This window comes from Stegostoma tigrinum, chromosome 15 (assembly GCF_030684315.1).
Source record: "Stegostoma tigrinum isolate sSteTig4 chromosome 15, sSteTig4.hap1, whole genome shotgun sequence".
NCBI lineage: Eukaryota > Metazoa > Chordata > Chondrichthyes > Orectolobiformes > Stegostomatidae > Stegostoma > Stegostoma tigrinum.
In genome coordinates, this window is record NC_081368.1 from 66,015,583 (window position 1) to 66,034,565 (window position 18,983).

Consider the following 18,983-nt stretch of genomic DNA (forward strand, 5'->3'; position numbering starts at 1 on the left):
CCTTCTGCTGCTTCAGCCATGTTGACTGGTTGATATGACAACAATGCTTCCGCTTGCACAAAATCAACAGATGGTCATTAGCAAAGACAGGTTCTGTCTCTTCTGACACATCTGGATTAACTAATTTCCTTAAGAATGTCTTGGAAATCTTCAATTCAGGGATCTTATCAATTACAGCTATCTTTTCTACAGATGGTGAGCATTGTACTGTGTAGACCCCTTTGTGTATGTGATCACCAGTACTTCTTTTATCTGTAGAGATGTCTAACTTTAATGCCTGGAGGCTTCTCTTGCTCCCTGCACATGCTTCTCCCAGTTCACACTCTTGCCCCAGCATTTCTTACCAGCTTCTGAATCAAGTTTTACCTTTAGAGGGCTCAGCTTGCCTGTTTGTTGCGATCTCTCCCTGTTGATTGTGTTTCAGCTGTTGATTTACTGTCCTTGTCTTACCCAAGTAGTCATGCTCTTAAAGTGGTAAATACACTTGCTTCAATTTTTAAAAATTTTCTTCTGCATCTTCCATGTTTTCTCTCCTTTTTTAGAGGAGGTTAGATCCACAATACTGCAACCATGTTGTATTTTCCCAGATGACCACTCCTGTCATTTCCCAACTCTACCACTATGTAGTACTGGGTAAAGGCTGACTGAGGTAGTTCGCTATAATGAATGCTTCTTTTTCTTCAGTCTGTCTACTGAGTACTTGTAGAGGACACACTACCACAGATCGTCTACACAGGTGCACTTTTCTTAGATAGCAAGAAGGTTTATTACACAATAGCATTAAATACAACTACATTGGTTAGGCACAATTCCTAGCACTGTAGGGAGCTGATATTGATATGTCTACTACCTGACTCCTCATCTCCATCCATAGATTGTTGTCTAACCAGTAGAATGGTTTGGCCAATATGAAATGAACATTAGCCCCTTCATTACCTTAGGCACCAGTCACAGCAGTAACAATGCCAAGACATTGCCTATAAATGATTAACTGGCTGACATTCAAAGCATATCATACAAAGAACTTAGCAGGGAGTACTGGTGACTATGAAGATGCTTTTTCACAGGTTTACCATCACTGCTCTGTGATATAAACAAATCTACAAAAATTTACCGTGCAGAAAGTGGCCATTCATCACATTGTGTATGTGCAAGTGCTCAGATAGAACTCTCGACCCAATTCCATACTGCGTCTGTTTAATTTTATCCCCTGATGATTCTACCTTCTTTGCCCTTGAACATGCAATAGTCTATATTGCTCCCTCTGGCAAAAACTTCTTTACTTGAGGAAAAAGTGATTTTCCTTCATCTCTCTTCTCACGTTTGTTGGGAGAATTGTTCATTGATGTTCACTTGTCATTGTCCCCCCAGCAGGAGGAAATTGTCCTTCTTTATTGATTCCAGCAAAGCCCTTCATCCCTTTAAAATATCTCTGATGATTTTTCTCATTACCTTCTCTGGTTCAGTGGAAATAACCCAGAATCACCCCGCAAGTTGTTTTTCAACAGTAGCAACAGCCAGTTGCCTGTGCATTTCTACTCTATGTAGTTTTAATGCTGACTAATTATCAGTGCACAGAATGAGAAAACCTAACCTATTGCCCTGCATTAGGTTACCTGTCCTACTTTGTGCAATTTACACTGGTAATGTAAGTCAGTGACCAAACTTCACCTTATTCAATATTAATTCATGGGCATATGGGTGCCACTGGTTCAACCAGCATTTATTGCTCATTCCCGTTGTCCTTGAGAAAGTGGTGTTAAGTTGTTTTCTTGACCCCTTGCAGTCCTTGGAATGTAGAAAAGCCACAATGCTATTAGGGAGGGAGTTCCAGGTGTTTCAAAGCCTTGTCCTTCATGGCCTTGGTGCTTGTTTGAATGATGTTAGAGGTGCCTCCATCGGGGCAAGTGGGGAGTACTCCATCACACTCCTAACTTTGAAGATCAAGGACCGGCTTTGGGGAATCAGGAGGTGAGTTACTCACTGTAGCATTCATAGACTTTGACCTGCTGTTGTAGCCACAGTATTTATATGGTTAGTTAATTTCTGGTCAATGACAATCTCCACATCATTGATAGCCACTGAACGTCAGGAGAAATGTTTAGATTCTATCTTGTAGGAGATGGTCATTGCCTGGCATTTGAATGGCACGAATGTAATGTGTCCACACCTGGACGATATCCAGAGCTTGCTACATTTGGATATGGATTGCTTCAGTATCTGAGGAGTTGCGAATGGTGTTGAACATTGTGCTGTCACCGGGGAATATCCCTGCACCTGACCTTAGGACGGAGGGAAGATCATTGATGAAGCAGCTGAGGACAGCTGGGTCTTGGCCACTATCCTGAGGAACTCCCGCATAGATGTCCTGGAGCTGAGGTGACTGAGCTCCAAAAACCTCAGTTGTTGTCCTTTTCATTAAGTATGGCTCCCACAAGCAGAGTGCTTTCACCCTGATTTCCATTGACGTTAGTTTTGCTAAGTCCCTTTGATAAAACTTTGACATCAAGGGCAGTCATTCTCACTCTAGAGTTCAGCTGTTTCACCTGTGTTTGGACTAAGGCTGTAACAAATTTGGCAGTTGAATGGCCCTTGAATGAACCAAAGTACTCTATGGAGAGAGTGATCCCACAACATTTTGACAAACACCACACAGAGTAAATAATGTAGTACTGAAATTGATTTTCAGTTGACTCAGTGCATGCTTTGCGGTCAGTGAACCCAGTTTAGAAAGCAGAGTTTCTCTACTCCCTGTCCTGTCATTATTTGCATTGCAAACTATTGGGAGCCAGCTCTGGGCCCTGTATGCCTCAGACAGCACACACAGCTTGCCTCTAAAATTTAGGTTCCAAATATGCAAGAGACAATCAACGTAAATACTGCAATGACTCTGATTGATTGGTACAGTAACAACGCACCCTAGGAATAATTACTAGGTTTGAGCCCAAGCATCTAATTCAGAGATCATTACAATCTACTGCAGTGAGATGTGTGCAAATTGTTTTTGTTAAAGAGCAAGGTTAGAATGTGACAATGAAATTAAACCATTGAATTGTTGGAAGATATGCAATTCATTTGTAAACAAAGTGGGATCGAATGTGTTTTTATTCTTTGTTTTGCTGTTCTCACAAAATGCATTCTCACTGCCAGTGTAGAAGTATAGAGTCATACAGCGTGGAAACAGGCCTCTGGCCCAACTTGTTCATGTCGCCTAGATTCCCGAAACTATACTATATCTTTGATAATGATGATATTTAGAGTTTTGAAAATATTTGGAAAGGATAGGAAACTGAGAAGAGCATTTCATTACAAAACTATGACAATCCATCAAATAAAATGACTTAACCTCAGATGAGGTCACTTGGGTGGAATTCTTTCACACAAAATGCTTGAAATTAATGACTGAGAATTAATGATCAGTGAGCCATGAGCAGAAATCAACCTAATTAATCATGCAAGGAACAAAGAGTACCTTAGGAATGAAGAGAAATAATTAGGAATGATTTCGATGACCTTTAGATTAAGTTAAACGATGGGAATCAACTTCAAAAATGAAAGATAAATTTATAGGCCTTGGCATGAGAGGTGCATTTTACGAAGATCAGCAAAAGCAACATATGTTAATTTGAAGTTTGAATGGAAACAGAAATGCAATCTAGAGAAGAGGATGAATTTAGGACGTGCTGGAATCCCTCATATACAAACTGAAATAAAAGCTGATGCTAAGTATATGTTATAGCAAGGTGTTGGTGTATTGGGAATGTCACTGGACTAGTAATCCAAGACCCTATGCTGATATTCAGGAGACATGGGTTTGAATCCTACAAAAAAAGTAATAAAATGTTAGCCTAGTGGCAACTTTGAAAGAAAAATCATTCAATAAAGTCCTTTAGGGAAGGAAATTAGTCTGCAGTGACTTCAGACCCACAGCAATATGACTGATTCTTAACTGCCGTCTGGGCACATAGGGATGGGCAATACATCTTGGCCCATGAACAAATAAAAGAAAGTGTATAATCACTTGCATAACTTGAATTAAATGTTTCTATTCACCGTGAAAGGGGAATTGAATCCTTTCATATCCTGTAACAGTCAATGGCAAAGAAAATGATATTCTGTTGATGGGATATTCCCTTGGAATTTGGATCTTAAGTGGGCATCTGAACCAATGCATGATGGAAACCAGGTGAGGGGGATCTATTTTCTTGAAGGCTATCTACATGGGTGGTACAGTAGCATTGTGGCTAGCTCTGGTGTCTCACAACACCAAGTTGAAGTTCAAATCTAGCCTTGGGTGGCTATCTGCATGGTTTGCATGTTCTCCCTGTGACTACAGGCATTTCCTTCCACAGTCCAAAGATTTGCAGATTAGATGGATTGGCCATGTTGAATTACCCATAGTGTGTAGGGTAGGTGGGTCAGCAGGTCTGCATGGGATACTGTTTGCAGGGTTACTGCATACTCAATGGGTCAAATGGCCTGTTCCTGCACTGGAGGATTCTATACTTTTATACTATGCTCAAATTCTTGTATCAGGAATATTAGCTAAGAGCACTGCTGTACCTTTAGTTTAGAATATGGTTTTTCTACTAGCTTAGAGAACTCTATGAGAGCCAGTAATTCATTTTTTTTAATGCTGAGAGATGTTTTCTTGGCAGATTACAGTTGACTCTCACACCGAATTTCAAATGCTCTCTTCTTTTATACCCTTGCTGACCTATTCATTTCTTACAACAGGATTGGTCCCTGGGTGTCAAAACTATCACATTTAAATTTAATTGGGTTTTGATATCTAGGACCTGGTTTAAATTAATTGGCTAAATTCAAGAACCTGTTGTCTTGGCAAAAATGCTGTTTTTCCTGCTAACAGAAATGCCTTTTGATACAGCGTTTCAATTTTAAGAATTCACTGTGTTTCTGATGCTGCCTGCATACATTGTTTTTAATCTCCATCTTTAACAAAACACATCATCTTTTAAAGGGATCATGCGCTCTTTCCTCTATCATTTTACAAACTTGAAATACTCCCCCAACTTCACCACAGTTAATCAGTTGAGAAATTACCCAAAGCTGACATTAGAAAATAATGCCTTAAATAAATTCTCACTTTAATACATGAAGCAATGGCAATTCTATTCAAAACGCAATTCACTGGGGATGTCAATAGTACTACAGAAATGTATGCTGTTTGTGTACTGGTTTTATTTTGCAGGAAATGGGGGAGGAGATTTTATTTTACAGTATCTTCACATGTTTCTGTGAGACAGTACCGCTGGATATGACAGCTCTACATCCAACAGAATCAGAAAATGTAATACAGAAAATATTAACATGGCATTGGTTTTTTTAAAATAAATGTTCTGTAATCAAAAGTACGTTGAGGCTGCGTTTTCGGTTCAAAGTTAAAATACTAGACAATAATCCTAGCAATTTAATAATTTATGCCAATAGGCAGAATCATTAGATATTACACACCAGGAAGATCATATTTCACCCACTGTGACTGTGCTAGTTCTCTGTCTTTTCAATTTTCATTTTGAAATGGATATTACATTTCACAACAATCTTTACATTCAAAATTCAGCTCTTCCTTTGTGCTTTACATTTTTGAACTTACTGATGCATGGAGCAATAAAAATAACATTTCCCAAGTTGCCTTGCCAAAGTTCCTCACTCTTCAAACTTTCCAGTTTCTCTCCTCTTCAGCCATGTCCATCCTTGTCCAAAGAGGCCCAATTTCAACAACCTCTGGCAAAATAACTGAACCCAAAGACTTCTAGTGTAATTAGTAAAGAGTAAAGTAACCATAGTTCTACCAGACCCTAGGGCTGCTCTCTCCTTAGAAAGAGGTGACTGGTGATGGCTTAACATGAGGGTCACTACATCTGAGGCATGGGAAGTGGCTCAGAAGGAGAGATAACCTCAGCTGCTGTGGTAATTGAACCACACTGTTGGCATCATTCTGCATTGCAAAGCAGCCATACAGCCAATTGAGATAGCCAACCCCTATTAGTAAATACATCTATGCCTTTTTTTATCAACACAATTTGCTTTCTCAAATAGCATGTGAAAATTCCACATTATCCAGCCAACAATGTGCTGCTTTACGCGATCCTCCTGGTGTTATTTCTAATTTTCCTGACCAATTTTAAAAACTTTTAGTTACTTTCCTCTAAAATAAGTTTACCCTTGTTTCCTATGTCTTTTAAATGTATTCTTTCACTTTGTTGCTAATGCCTTGAAATTAAAGGCTACTTTAAAGAGAATTTCTGAATCGGAAGACTTGGAAATGAAACACAGAAATATAGAAGATAGGAGCAGGAGGAGGCCCTTCGAATCTGCTCCGCCGTTCACCACGGTCATGGCTGATCATCCAATTCAATAGCCTAATCCTGCTTTCTCCCAATACCCTTTGATCCCATTTGCCCAAGTGCTATATCTAGTCGCCTCTTCAATACATTAAATGTTTTGGCATCAACTACTTCCTGTGGTAATGAATACCTGTGAACTATGGCATCTTGGGGACTATGGCCTCCTGCAACTTGTTCAATCAGCTTGAGAGTTTTCAAGTCACAGAGTCATACAGCCATATAGCATGGAAACAGACCCTTTGGTCCAACCAGTCCACTCAACCGTGCTCCCAAACTAAATTAGTTCCACCTGCCTGATCTCGGCCCATACCCCTCCAAATCTTTCCTCTTCGTGAACTTATCCAAATGTCTTAAGAACATTGTAACTGCGTCCACAACCAATCACTTTCTCTGGCAGTTCATTCCACACATGAATGGGTCTCTGTGTGAAGAAGTCACCTCTCATGTCCTTTTTAAATCTTTCTTCTCTCACCTTAAAAATATGCTCCCGAGTTTTGAACTCCCCCACCCTTGTTATTCATCTTATCTATGCCCCTCATGATTTTATAAACCTCGACCTCCTATGCTCCAGTGAAAGATGCCTCAGCCTTTCCAGTCTGTTTTTATATCCCAAACTCTCCATTCCTGACAACATCCTGATAATTATTTTCTGAACCACCTCCAGTTCAATAATATCCTAGCTATAACATAGCGACCAGAGCTGCACAATGGTACTGCAAAAGAGGTCTCACCAATGTCCTATACAACTTCACCATGATGTGCCACTTCCTGTACAGGTGGCATGGTGGCTCAGTGTTTAGCACTGCAGCCTCACAGGACCAGGGACCCAGGTTCGATTCCAGCCTCAGGTGACTGTCTGTGTGGAGTTTGCACACTCTCCCCATGTCTGTGTGGGTTTCCTCTGGGTGCTCCAGTTTCCTCCCACAGTCCAAAGATGTGCAGGCTAAGTGGATCAGCCATGCTAACTTGCCGATAGTATTCAGGGCTGTGTGGGTTATCGGAGGATGGGTCTGGGTGGGATGCTTCAAGGGGCAGTGTGGACGTTTTGGGCTGGAAGACCTGTTTCCACACTGTAGGGAATCTAAAAAAAAATACTCAAAGATCTGAGCAATGCAGGCAAGTGTGCTAAATGCCTTCTTAATCACCTTGTCTACCTGTGATGCAAATTTCAAGGAATTATGTAACTGAACCACTGAGTATTCTACAGCACCACCCAGGACCCTATCATTAATTGCATAAATCTTGCCCTTGTTTGCTTTCCCAAAATGCAATACCTCACATTTATTCAAATTAAACTCCAACTGCCATTTGATCAAGATCTCTTTGAACTCTGAGATAACTTTCTTCTACTCTACACTAGTTTAGTATCATCTGCAAACTTACGATCAATGCCAAAGGATGGTTGCTAAATGCTGGTTGGTTTTTCTTCTTCCAGCAGGTTGCACACTTCACTACAGTGAAGAGAATGAAGTGAATGTATGGCTTTCTCATTCAGCATGTGTTAAACCCCGATAGATGGGACGGACACAGATCTATATCTGTGTACATCAGTTCATAAGTCATTTGGAAAATGAACCATGCATGGTATGATGACAGAGACCTTCATGTGCAACTGAACCCCTAAACTCATCAGAGAGAATCGTGCCTGATCAAGCTCCTATCAATCATGTGAGGTGACTGACGAGCTTCTCAGTTTATCATGAGCCTCAACACTGAAGTCCCACCAGGCCAGATGCTGCTGGTAAATCTGAGAGTAGTTTGGGACCTCCAGACCCAGACTCATGAAAGGCAGCAACAATGAGTAGGTGAGTCAGGATCATAGGGTGGGCATCACAGGGTAAGAGCACAGGGGTAGCTTTGAGGCAACTGGAGGCTGTAGTGTCAGGAGGCAAATGTGAGGTTACAGGAATAGGGTGGGGTCTGTATCTGAGTGGGATGCTGTTTGAAGAGCCGGTGCAGACTTGAAGGGCCGAATAGTCTCTTTCCACACTATAGGGATTCTAAAATGGCTAATTGCACTAACGAGGGATTCAGCCCCATCATCATCATTAGTCACCCAATTAAGGGTTTCAATTCGTGTAGATTAGAAAGGTCGCCCATGGGTCTTATATAGTCATATAGTAATAGAGTCATACAGCATGAAAACAGACCCTTTGGTCCAATCAGTCCATGCCGAACATAACCCAAACTAAACTAGCCCCACCCCTCTGCTCCTGGCCCACATCACTCCACACTTTACTTATTCATATATCCATCCAAATGTCTTTTAAACATTGTAATTGTACCCACACACACCACTTCAGGTCAGTCGTTCCACACATGAACTACCCTCTGTGTAAAAAAAATTGCTCCTCATATCTTTTTTATATCTCTTCCCTCTTACCTTAAAAATGTGGCCCCTAGTCTTGAAATTCTCCAATTTAGGAAAAAGACAATGACCATCACCTCCATCTATATCTCTCATCATTTTATAAACTTCTATCAGGTCACCTCTCAACCTCCTTTACTGCAGTGAAGAGAGTCCCAGCCTATTCAGCCTTCCCATATAACTCAAACCTACAATGCTCGGCAACATCCTGGTAAATCTCTTCTGAACTTTTTCCAGCTTAATAATATCCTTCTTATAACTGGGTGACCAGAACTGCACACAGTACTCCAGAAGGAGCCTCACCAATGTCCTGTACAACTCCTATACTCAAAGGACTGAACAATGAAGGCATGCATGCCAAACACTTTTTTTTTACCATCCTGTCTATATGTGATACAAACTTTAAGGAATTATGTAGCTGCACCCCAATCCCTCTGTTCTACAAGACTATCCAAGGCCGTACCATTAATTGTATAAGCTCTACCCTTGTTTGTTGTACCAAAATGTAATACCTCGCATTATTCCAGTTTGAACGACCATCTGTCATTTTTCAGCTTATTTATCCATTTGATCAAGATCCCTTTGTAATTTTGGCAAACCTTCACTCTCTACAATGCCATCAATTTTGGTGTTATCTGCAAACTTACTAATCATGCCTTCTATATTCTCATCCAAATCATTTAAGTAAATGACAAACAAAAGTGGACCCAGAACCGATCCCTGTGGAACACTGTCAAGCTACAAAATCTCCCTCCCCCCACCGCATCCCAAAACCAGCCCAGCTTGTCCCCGTCTCCCTAACCTGTCCTTGTTCTCACCTATCCCCGCCTCCCACATCAAGCCCCACCCCCATCTCCTACCTACTAGCCTCGTCCCAACCCCTTGACCTGACCGTCCTCCCTGGACTGACCTATCTCCTCCCTAACTCTCCATCTACACTCACCTTTACTGGCTCCATTCCCACCTCTTTGACCTGTCTGTCTCCTCTCCACCTATCTTCTCCTTTATCCATCTTCTATCCACCTTCCCCTCTCCCCAATTTATTTCAGAATCCCCTTCCCCTTCCCCTTCCCCATTTCTGAAGAAGGGTCTAGGCCCGAAACGTCAGCCTTCCTGCTCCTCTGATGCTGATTGGCCTGCTGTGTTCATCCAGTTCTACACCTTGTTATCACAGATTCTCCAGCATTTATAGTTCTTACGATCTCTTGTCTGTGAAACACCTCTGGTTACATGCCTCCAGTCTGAAAAAAACAACTCTCCACCACCATTCTCTGCCTCCTGCCATTAAGCCAACTATGTATCCAATTGGCAAGCTTGCCCTGAATCCTATGTGACCACACTTTTCTAATTTGTCCACCCTGCAGAACCTTGTCAAAGGCTTTACTAAAATCCAAGTAAACAACGTCTACTGCTCTGCCCTCATCAATCTTTTTGGCAACTTCCTCAAAAAACTCAATCAAGTTTGTGAGACACAATTTTCCTTGCACAAAACAATGCCGACTATCCCTCATCAATTTTTGCCTCTCTAAACGTCCATAAGTCCTGTCTTTTAATAATCACCTCCGACAATTTACCCACAACTTATGTCAGACTCAAGGGTCTCTTGTTCTCTTTACAATCTTTCTTAAACAAAGGTACAACTTGAGCTAACTTCCAGTCATCAGGCACCTCACCTGTAATTATAGATAATGCAAATATTTCTGCAAGGCGCCTTGTAACTTCCTCCCTTACTTCCCACCACATTCTGGAATACATTAGATCAAGTCCTGGACATTTATCCTCCTGTATATTCTCTAAGCTTTCCCTAAAGACCTCGCAACAGTTGTTAAAACAAAGTTTATTTCTCTGCGTTGTCTAGACTCTATTTCTTTCTCCACAAAAATTGACATGAAGCCCTATCTAATATTTCTGTTGGAATTTTCTCCAAACCTTTGCCTGGTCTTTATCAAGAGCTATACTCTTCAGCACAGAAATTTAAGGAATTTGCAGCCCGCACTTGCTTAGCCAGAAGTTATAGGTTAAACTGATTACCTATAAGTTAGGAGGATGGTACTATTGCATTTTTGATAATATTTTGCTTGTTTTTAATTTTGCTTTGCACCTCCTAACATTCTTCACCATTATGTGCCATCTCCAGAGGGTAGGATGGATTCTCAGTGATTTTTAACTGGAAAGAATACAGATCCCTATGATAAAAATATAACACTTGAAAAAGCAAAATAGGTACCAACCATGAGTAGATGTTTTCTCCCTTCTCCGGATACCAGTTGCTCTCCCTCTTTCGTATTCAGAACTCAAGGGTAGACCTTCTCCCTCCATTAATGTGTAATATTTTCCACTTTCATGGTCCAGGTAGTAGCTAGATGATTCGGAGCCCTTAATCCCAGACTTGGCTATCCCATATTTGCCAATGTCGTCACAAGGCAATATCCCCAACTCATCCCTAAGAGAAGGAAGTAAAATGCCAAAAACAAGCATCAGTACTGGAGCTACAAAGCATGTTGACATTTTGCAGTTGCAAACCCTTTTAAAGCCAGTCTGATGGCTCTCAAATGGTCACTTTGTTGGAAGAACATCCTGTAGAATGAAATGGCATTCTGCTTCACACTTTGAATAAAAAGCTCATGTTCCTTGGGCATTACAAAGTCTGAATCCTCAAAGCAAAAAGAAAGCAGGTACAAGGTCAAAGCAACCTAGGGTTAGAGAGACCAGAAACACCACATAAACAATGTGATGGTTACCATTTTAACTCGTAGGAAGGAAGACATTTTTAATGATATCAGATGCTTATCAACAACAGAGAGCTGGAAACTCTCAAAGTTGGTATTTTTAGCTGACCTTAATGTTGAGTAATAATTTATCAGTCTGTAAGGTAGAGTCAGAGCTGCCCATTCTAAGACCTACCTGGGACCGTAGATTCCTGAAAGGGGAGATAGAATAAAGACGTCATGAAGTGTAGAACTATCATACTTTGATGACATGCCAATGGTGCTTGTTGGTGTTGTGGAGCTACTGGTAGGACTTGTTGGAATAACAGGCTGGAAAAGATGAAAATGACATATGATTAGTGCCAGAGACAAATCAGTCAAGCCTCTAAGTTATGACTATGCGTTTTTAGATATCAATAGTGTAACTATCACTGCAACCTGTTACAAAAATGCAGATCTATCAGTCATTATTGGGCACCATGGAAGGATGTTCGACAGAAGACAAGAACTTCCTTGTTATTTGAATAGCACCACAGGTGGCCTGGAGGTCTTGAATTAAAGGCCCACTCCACAACATCATGGCTGCAGAAAAGGTGTTCAAAAACTGCTGATACTTAACATCATTCTTCAAGAGCAAAAATGTATAGCAAGAAATACAAAATAAAGGGGCTTGTCATTGTTAATGTCTAGAAGTGTTTGACTTTTTTTTAAACTTCTGTGAATGCTGGCATTCTTTCAGGGCTGTCCTCAAGTATCTGCTCAGAACATGCGATCATGTTCATTTTCTGGATATATTTTTCATAAAAGTTACTCAGATTTTGTTTTTGCATTAATATACAACTATCATTAAAAGGGAGCTAGGATGCAATCTTAAATCACCTCAATCTACAAATTACTTGTATTGGAAAACGGAGTTGTTAAACAGTTCCCATGAAGGAGCTGAATGTTAAAATCAAATGGATAATGCCCGTTTTATAACAGTGGATGAAGAAATGGCACATCACATTAGTTCTAAACTGCTCAAATCACTCAACAGTCATTTCTCAGCTTTGTTTTCCAAGAATGAGTACAACCAATGGTAATAGTTAAGTAATGACTTTGACAAAGCAAATCTCTCAACCACTGAAATGCTTTTTAAGGATAGAAATTGCTGGAGATACTCAGCAGGTCCGGGCACATCAGTGAAGAGAGAAATAGAGTTAACATTTCAAGTTCAAAGACTCTTCTTTGGAACTGGCTTAGCATGGGTTTGATCTATCATCAGGCATAACTGTGCTCAAAAAATGACATTGATGTTCAGTGCTTGTTTATTTGGATTTGTTTCTAATTTAGCCAAATGTTATGTTTGTTTCAAGTTCATGTCTGGATTAAGTGAGCATCCTATGTTGCTGCATAAGTCCATCAGTTGTTTCTTTTCCCATTAATTAATACCTGAAATTTATCAGTGCAGAATAAACATCTCATCCACTGTCAGTTGACAGGGTCTGGGGTAGCACTACGGGACTTGCCACAGAGTAAGAGGTCCTCCCAGTGTTTACATTGCTGTGAGGCTGTAAATATGTTTTGTGAAAATTTCCTCTCTCAGAAATTCTGAACGCTTTCTGTGAGAACTGTCACGATAAAAGTAGCGGACTAAGAAAACTATCAGATATACATTTGTAATAACCACATGCAAAGAGCAGAAGAGAGTCATAGAGATGTACGGCATGGAAACAAGCCCTTCAATCTAACTCATCCATGCTGACCAGACATCCAAAATAAATTTAGTCCCATTTGCCAGTAGTTGGCCCATATCCCTCGAAACCCTTCCTCAAGCAGATGTTCCCCTGCACATCTGCCAATGTGGTATATTGCATCCGCTGTACCTGGTGTAGCTTCCTCTACATTGGGGAAACCGAGTGGAGGCTTGGGGACTGCTTTGCAGAACACCTCCGCTCGGTTCGCAATAAACAACTGCACCTCGCAGTCGTGAACCATTTTAACTCCCCCTCCCATTTCTTAGACGGCATGTCCATCCTGGGCCTCCTGCAGTGCCATAATGATGCCACCCGAAGGTTGCAGGAATGGCAACTCATATTCTGCTTGGGAACCCTGCAGCCCAATGGTATCAATGTGGACTTCATAAGCTTCAAAATCTCCCCTCCCCCAACTGCATCCCAAAACCAGCCCAGCTCATCCCCACCTCCCTAGCCTGTTCTTCCTCTCACCTATACCCTCCTTACCCCCTCAAGCCGCACCTCCATTTCCTACCTACCAACCTCATCCTGCCCCTTTGACCTGTCCATCTTCCCTGGACTGACCTATCCCCTCCCTACCTCCCCACCTATACTCTCCTCTTCACCTATCTTTGGCTCTATCCATCTTTGGTCCGCCTGCCCCTCTCTCCCTATTTATTTCAGAAACCTCTCCCCATCCCCCTTTTATGATGAAGGGTCTCGGCCCGAAACGTCAGCTTTTGTGCTCCTAAGATGCTGCTTGGCCTGCTGTGTTCATCCAGCTCCACACTTTGTTATCTCGGATTATCCAGCATTTGCAGTTCAAACTATCTCTATTCATGTACCCAGATGCCTTTTAAATGTTACAATTGCACTAGCCTCCATCACTTCCTCTGGCAGCCTATTCCATATACACACCATACTGTGGGTGAAAAGGTTACACATAGATCCCTCTGAAATCGTTCCTCTCTCACCTTAAACCTATGCCCTCTAGTTTTAGACTCCCCCACCCTGGGGAAAAGACCTTGTCTATTTACCCCTCGTGGGTTTGTGAACCTCCAAAAGGTCACCGCTCAGCCTCTGACACTCCAGGGGAAATATGCCAGGGCTATTCAGCCTCTCTCTACAGCTCAATCACTCCAACCCTGGCAACAAACTTGTAAACCTTTTCTGAACACTTATTTGAGATGCTTTAGCACATTTCAGGTAGATAGAGATACAAAGAAAGAAATAGTGATAGAAAGAGAGAAATGGAGAGAGAGATAAATAAATAGTGAGACAGAGATGAACAATGGATAGAAGAATGTATAAACAGATAGACAGACAGGCAAATAGATAGAAAGACAGATAAGACATATTCCTGGGATGGTGGGATTGACGTGCAGGGAGAGTATGAGACAATATTTTATAGAATACCACAAAATTCTAACATGATTAGACATGGTAGAGTCTGAATACCTCCAGTCTATGCACAAGCATCATCCCAACCTTCCCATAGCCAGTCGTTTTAACACAGCGTCCTGCTCGTATGCCCATATGTCTGTCCTCGGCATGCTGCAGTGGTCCAGTGAACCACAGCACAAATTGGGGAGAGTCTTCTCATCTTCAGACGAGGCACTTTACAGGTTTCTGGACTTAGTATGGAGTTTGACACCTTCAAATTGTGAACCCACTCTCACTCCTCAAGATAACAAAGTGTGAAGCTGGATGAACACAGCAGGCCAAGCAGCATCTTAGGAGCACAAAAGCTGACGTTTCAGGCCTAGACATGAAAGGGCTAGGCCCGAAACGTCAGCTTTTGTGCTGCTAAGATGCTGCTTGGCCTGCTGTGTTCATCCAGCTCCACACTTTGTTATCTCGGATTCTCCAGCATCTGCAGTTCCCATTATCCCCCACTCTCACTCCTCCCTTTCTTTTAGCTTTACTTGTTAAATTCACCATGCCCCCCCACTCCCCACTTCCCAGTGGAATTGTCTGTTCTTCCCAAATCCATGGATGCTGTGATCTCCAGCATTTTTGTTGTTTTTTGTTTTAGACAATACAGATGCAGGACGGATGTTCTCAGTGACTGGGGAGCCTAGACCAGGCAGTCTAAGGATAAGGGACAGGCCTTTTAGGACGGAGATGAGGAAAAATCTCTCCAACCAGACAGAGAGTGTTAAGGCTGTGGTATTATCTCCCACAGCAAACTGTTGAGGCTGAAACATTGAAGAATTTCAAGAAAGTGGTAGATATAGTTCTTAACAATACAGGCACCAAAGACAATTAGGAGCAAGTGGGGTCAGGATACTGCGCTGGCTGACCAGCCATGATCATTTCAAGTGGCGGAACAGATTCAAAGGGCTGGCCGCTCTACTCTTGCTCCTTTATTGTATGTTTTTTCCTTTCTACATGACAAAACACTGTGCATTGGCAAGCTGTTCCTCTCTGTGAGTGTGACCCAAGTAAACACAAAATTATTTCATTCCTCAGAATGAAATTTGCTGCCAGCATGAAGAACCAAAAACCTTATTACAGTGAGCTCTGCATAATGAGTCCAATAATTCAGGGATGCCTTCTCTCCTTAATACTGTAATATTTCTCTGCATTTCTGTAAGTAAACAGCTACCGAAGACAAACATCTTTTAAGTGAGAAATTACTCGGTTTTGCCAAGTAGGAAAACACTTAAAAATTATTAAAAATGATGAGGAGATCGCTGAACAAAATGAATCTATACACACTGATTGCTTTCAAGATGGCCAGAGTAGGATTCCTCAGTCAGGGCTCGTGCACTCTGTCCATTTCCTTTCCTATGTTTCTCTTCTTTCTCCCTTTTGTGTTTTCCATCTTTCTTCTCCGTGATGTCCTGAACTTCTGGACTCAGTGTGGACTCGGACTCAGACTCCCAGCCTCAGCACAGACTGTGGCTCCCAACCTCAGCGCAGACTCAGACTCCCAGCCTCAGTGTGGACACGGGCTCCCAACCTCAGCGCAGACTCAGACTCCCAGCCTCAGTGCGGACTCGGGCTCCCAACCTCAGCGCAGACTCAGACTCCCAGCCTCAGTGCGGACTCGGGCTCCCAACCTCAGTGCAGACTCAGACTCCCAGCCTCAGTGCGGACTCGGGCTCCCAACCTCAGCGCAGACTCAGACTCCCAGCCTCAGCGCAGACTCAGACTCCCAGCCTCAGCGCAGAGTCAGACTCCCAGCCTCAGTGCGGACACGGACTCCCAACCTCAGCGCAGACTCAGACTCCCAGCCTCAGCGCAGACTCAGACTCCCAGCCTCAGCGCAGAGTCAGACTCCCAGCCTCAGCACAGACTCGGGCTGCCAACCTCAGCGTAGACTCAGACTCCCAGCCTCAGCGCAGAGTCAGACTCCCCGCCTCAGCACAGACTCGGGCTGCCAACCTCAGCGTAGACTCAGACTCCCAACCTCAGCACAGACTCAGACTCCCAGCCTCAGCGCAGACTCGGGCTCCCAACCTCAGCGTAGACTCAGACTCCCAACCTCAGCACAGACTCAGACTCCCAGCCTCAGCGCAGACTCGGGCTGCCAACCTCAGCGTAGACTCAGACTCCCAGCCTCAGCGTGGACTTGGGCTCCCAACCTCAGCGCAGACTCAGACTCCCAGCCTCAGCGCAGACTCAGACTCCCAGCCTCAGCGCAGAGTCAGACTCCCAGCCTCAGCGCAGACTCAGACTCCCAGCCTCAGCGTAGACACGGGCTCGGGCTCCCAGCCTCAGCGCAGACCCGGAGTGGCAATCTCTCGGCTCGGAGTGGTGTCCTCTTGGCCCGGCATGGTGGTCTCTCAACGGTCTGTTGTGGTTATCTCTCACCGGCCTGGCGTGGTGGTCTTTTGGTGGCCCATAGCATGGCAGCCTCTCGGCCTGATGTGTGGTCTCTCATCAGCCCGGTCTGGCGGTCTCTCGGCCCAGCGTGGCCTCAGCATGGACCTCCGGCCTCCAGATAATTTCAGAGCGGTCTTCCAGCCTCGAGAGCCCTGATGTGAAGCCCAGCACGGTCCGGAGGTTCGGTGCTGGAGTGGGCTGGATGGGAAGGATTGTCTTTCTGATCATTTCATTTCTTTATTTTTCTAATGCATTCCTATGATCTGTAATACTGGGCTTCTTATTTCTTCACTTTTCTATTTTTTTGTTCCCTAAGAATTAGTACTTAAGAATCTGTACCTAGGTGCCTTTGTCCTAAGATGGCGCCACAAGTGGCGACATGTAAACTTTTCACTGCACTCATCTGAGTCATGACATGAAAGCTAATTCTATTCTTGACACCAGTCTATTCTCTGCAGTCAGCAAGCCAGTTTTGCGCACCCTGTTTAGTTGGACAAGCTCCGCAGCCAGGCCACGCCGGACGCATCAGTCAGGGCCTAATTCCGTGAGCAGTGTTAGCACCATTTAAAGCTGACTTTGTGAAGGAGGGCTGTTAACTCTTAAAAGGAGGTGGAATTTAGCTGCAGTTGGTGTTGGGAGCTCAGGATCAAGAGAATGGAACATTAGATGGCAGCACAGTTACATGGCATTTGAAGATAATAAAATGTGAGGCTGGATAAACACAGCAGGCCAAGCAGCATCTCAGGAGCACAAAAGCTGACGTTTCGGGCCTAGACCCTTCATCAGAGAGGGGGATGGGGAGAGGGAACTGGAATAAATAGGGAGAGAGGGGGACGCGGATCGAAGATGGAGAGTAAAGAAGATAGGTGGAGAGAGTATAGGTGGGGAGGTAGGGAGGGGATAGGTCAGTCCAGGGAAGATGGACAGGTCAAGGAGGTGGGATGAGATTAGTAGGTAGCTGGGGGTGCGGCTTGGGGTGGGAGGAAGGGATGGGTGAGAGGAAGAACCGGTTAGGGAGGCAGAGACAGGTTGGACTGGTTTTGGGATGCAGTGGGTGGGGGGGAAGAGCTGGGCTGGTTGTGTGGTGCAGTGGGAGGAGGGGACGAACTAGGCTGGTTTAGGGATGCAGTAGGGGAAGGGGAGATTTTGAAACTGGTGAAGTCCACATTGATACCATATGGCTGCAGGGTTCCCAGGCGGAATATGAGTTGCTGTTCCTGCAACCTTCGGGTGGCATCATTGTGGCAGTGCAGGAGGCACCTCCAGGCTTACATGGCTTTTGAATTCTGCAGTGGAGGAGATGGAATGAAAGACATATATTGCTTGGTCATGTTCAAGGGGGCAGTCCACGGCGTCCTGGGGAAAGGGAGGCACCTGAAGTCTGGGGGTGGTTTTCATTTTACAAGATTTTCAGAGGAATGGTGAGAGCTATAGGGAGCAATTTCAGATGATACAGTAGGACCTCACAGTGAAAAGGAGGGAGTGGGATTCTCCAGATTGGGAGGTTCAGATAGGTCCCAGTAACTCTGGTCTTTATTCGGGCTGATGTAGAAATAGGCACATGGGAATTTCCGAAGTTATGGGCTCTGGGGTAAAGTGATAGTCATGTAAAAAGGGCTCAACAGAAATGGGTGGGGGGGAGAGGTCAGGGAGTGGAGGATTGCTGGCGGCTGAAAGATCATGGGGATCACGGAAACAGCAGTAATCGGAGTCATTACGCTATGTGCTTCAGTCGCCTCCTTAACACATCAGATAAGCGAATATAACTAGAACAAAACATAAAGAGGCACCTGATGATTATATTGAGAGCATGACCAAGCACTGCATTGTTGAAGTCAAGAGGCCAAAAGTAACTGAGGCCTATTTCCAGGATGAATGAGCTGGGTTTGGACTTTGTCTAATAGTTTGTTGATTCGATTTGTACACAGCAAGCGACTCTTGCTTGGTGCCAAGGACATGTGGATACTTTTGTAGTCCTTGGCCTGTTGTG

General features: G+C 43.5%; 1 protein-coding gene across 5 annotated transcripts in view; it reads right to left on the reverse strand.

The window, feature by feature from the left end:
- Window positions 1–18,983, reverse strand: part of si:ch211-26b3.4 (connector enhancer of kinase suppressor of ras 2) — a 554,826-nt gene that overhangs the window by 203,992 nt on the left and 331,851 nt on the right. For all 5 annotated transcript variants that reach the window (XR_007248946.2, XM_048544970.2, XM_048544968.2 and 2 more), the window contains 2 exons: window positions 11,644–11,777; window positions 10,971–11,182 (listed from right to left, as the gene is read on the reverse strand). Coding sequence is in view for 4 of the 5 variants with exons in the window: in XM_048544970.2 (XP_048400927.1) it covers window positions 10,971–11,182; window positions 11,644–11,777 (346 nt within the window). In the remaining variant the exon portion in view is untranslated. The remainder of the gene's footprint in view (window positions 1–10,970; window positions 11,183–11,643; window positions 11,778–18,983) is intronic.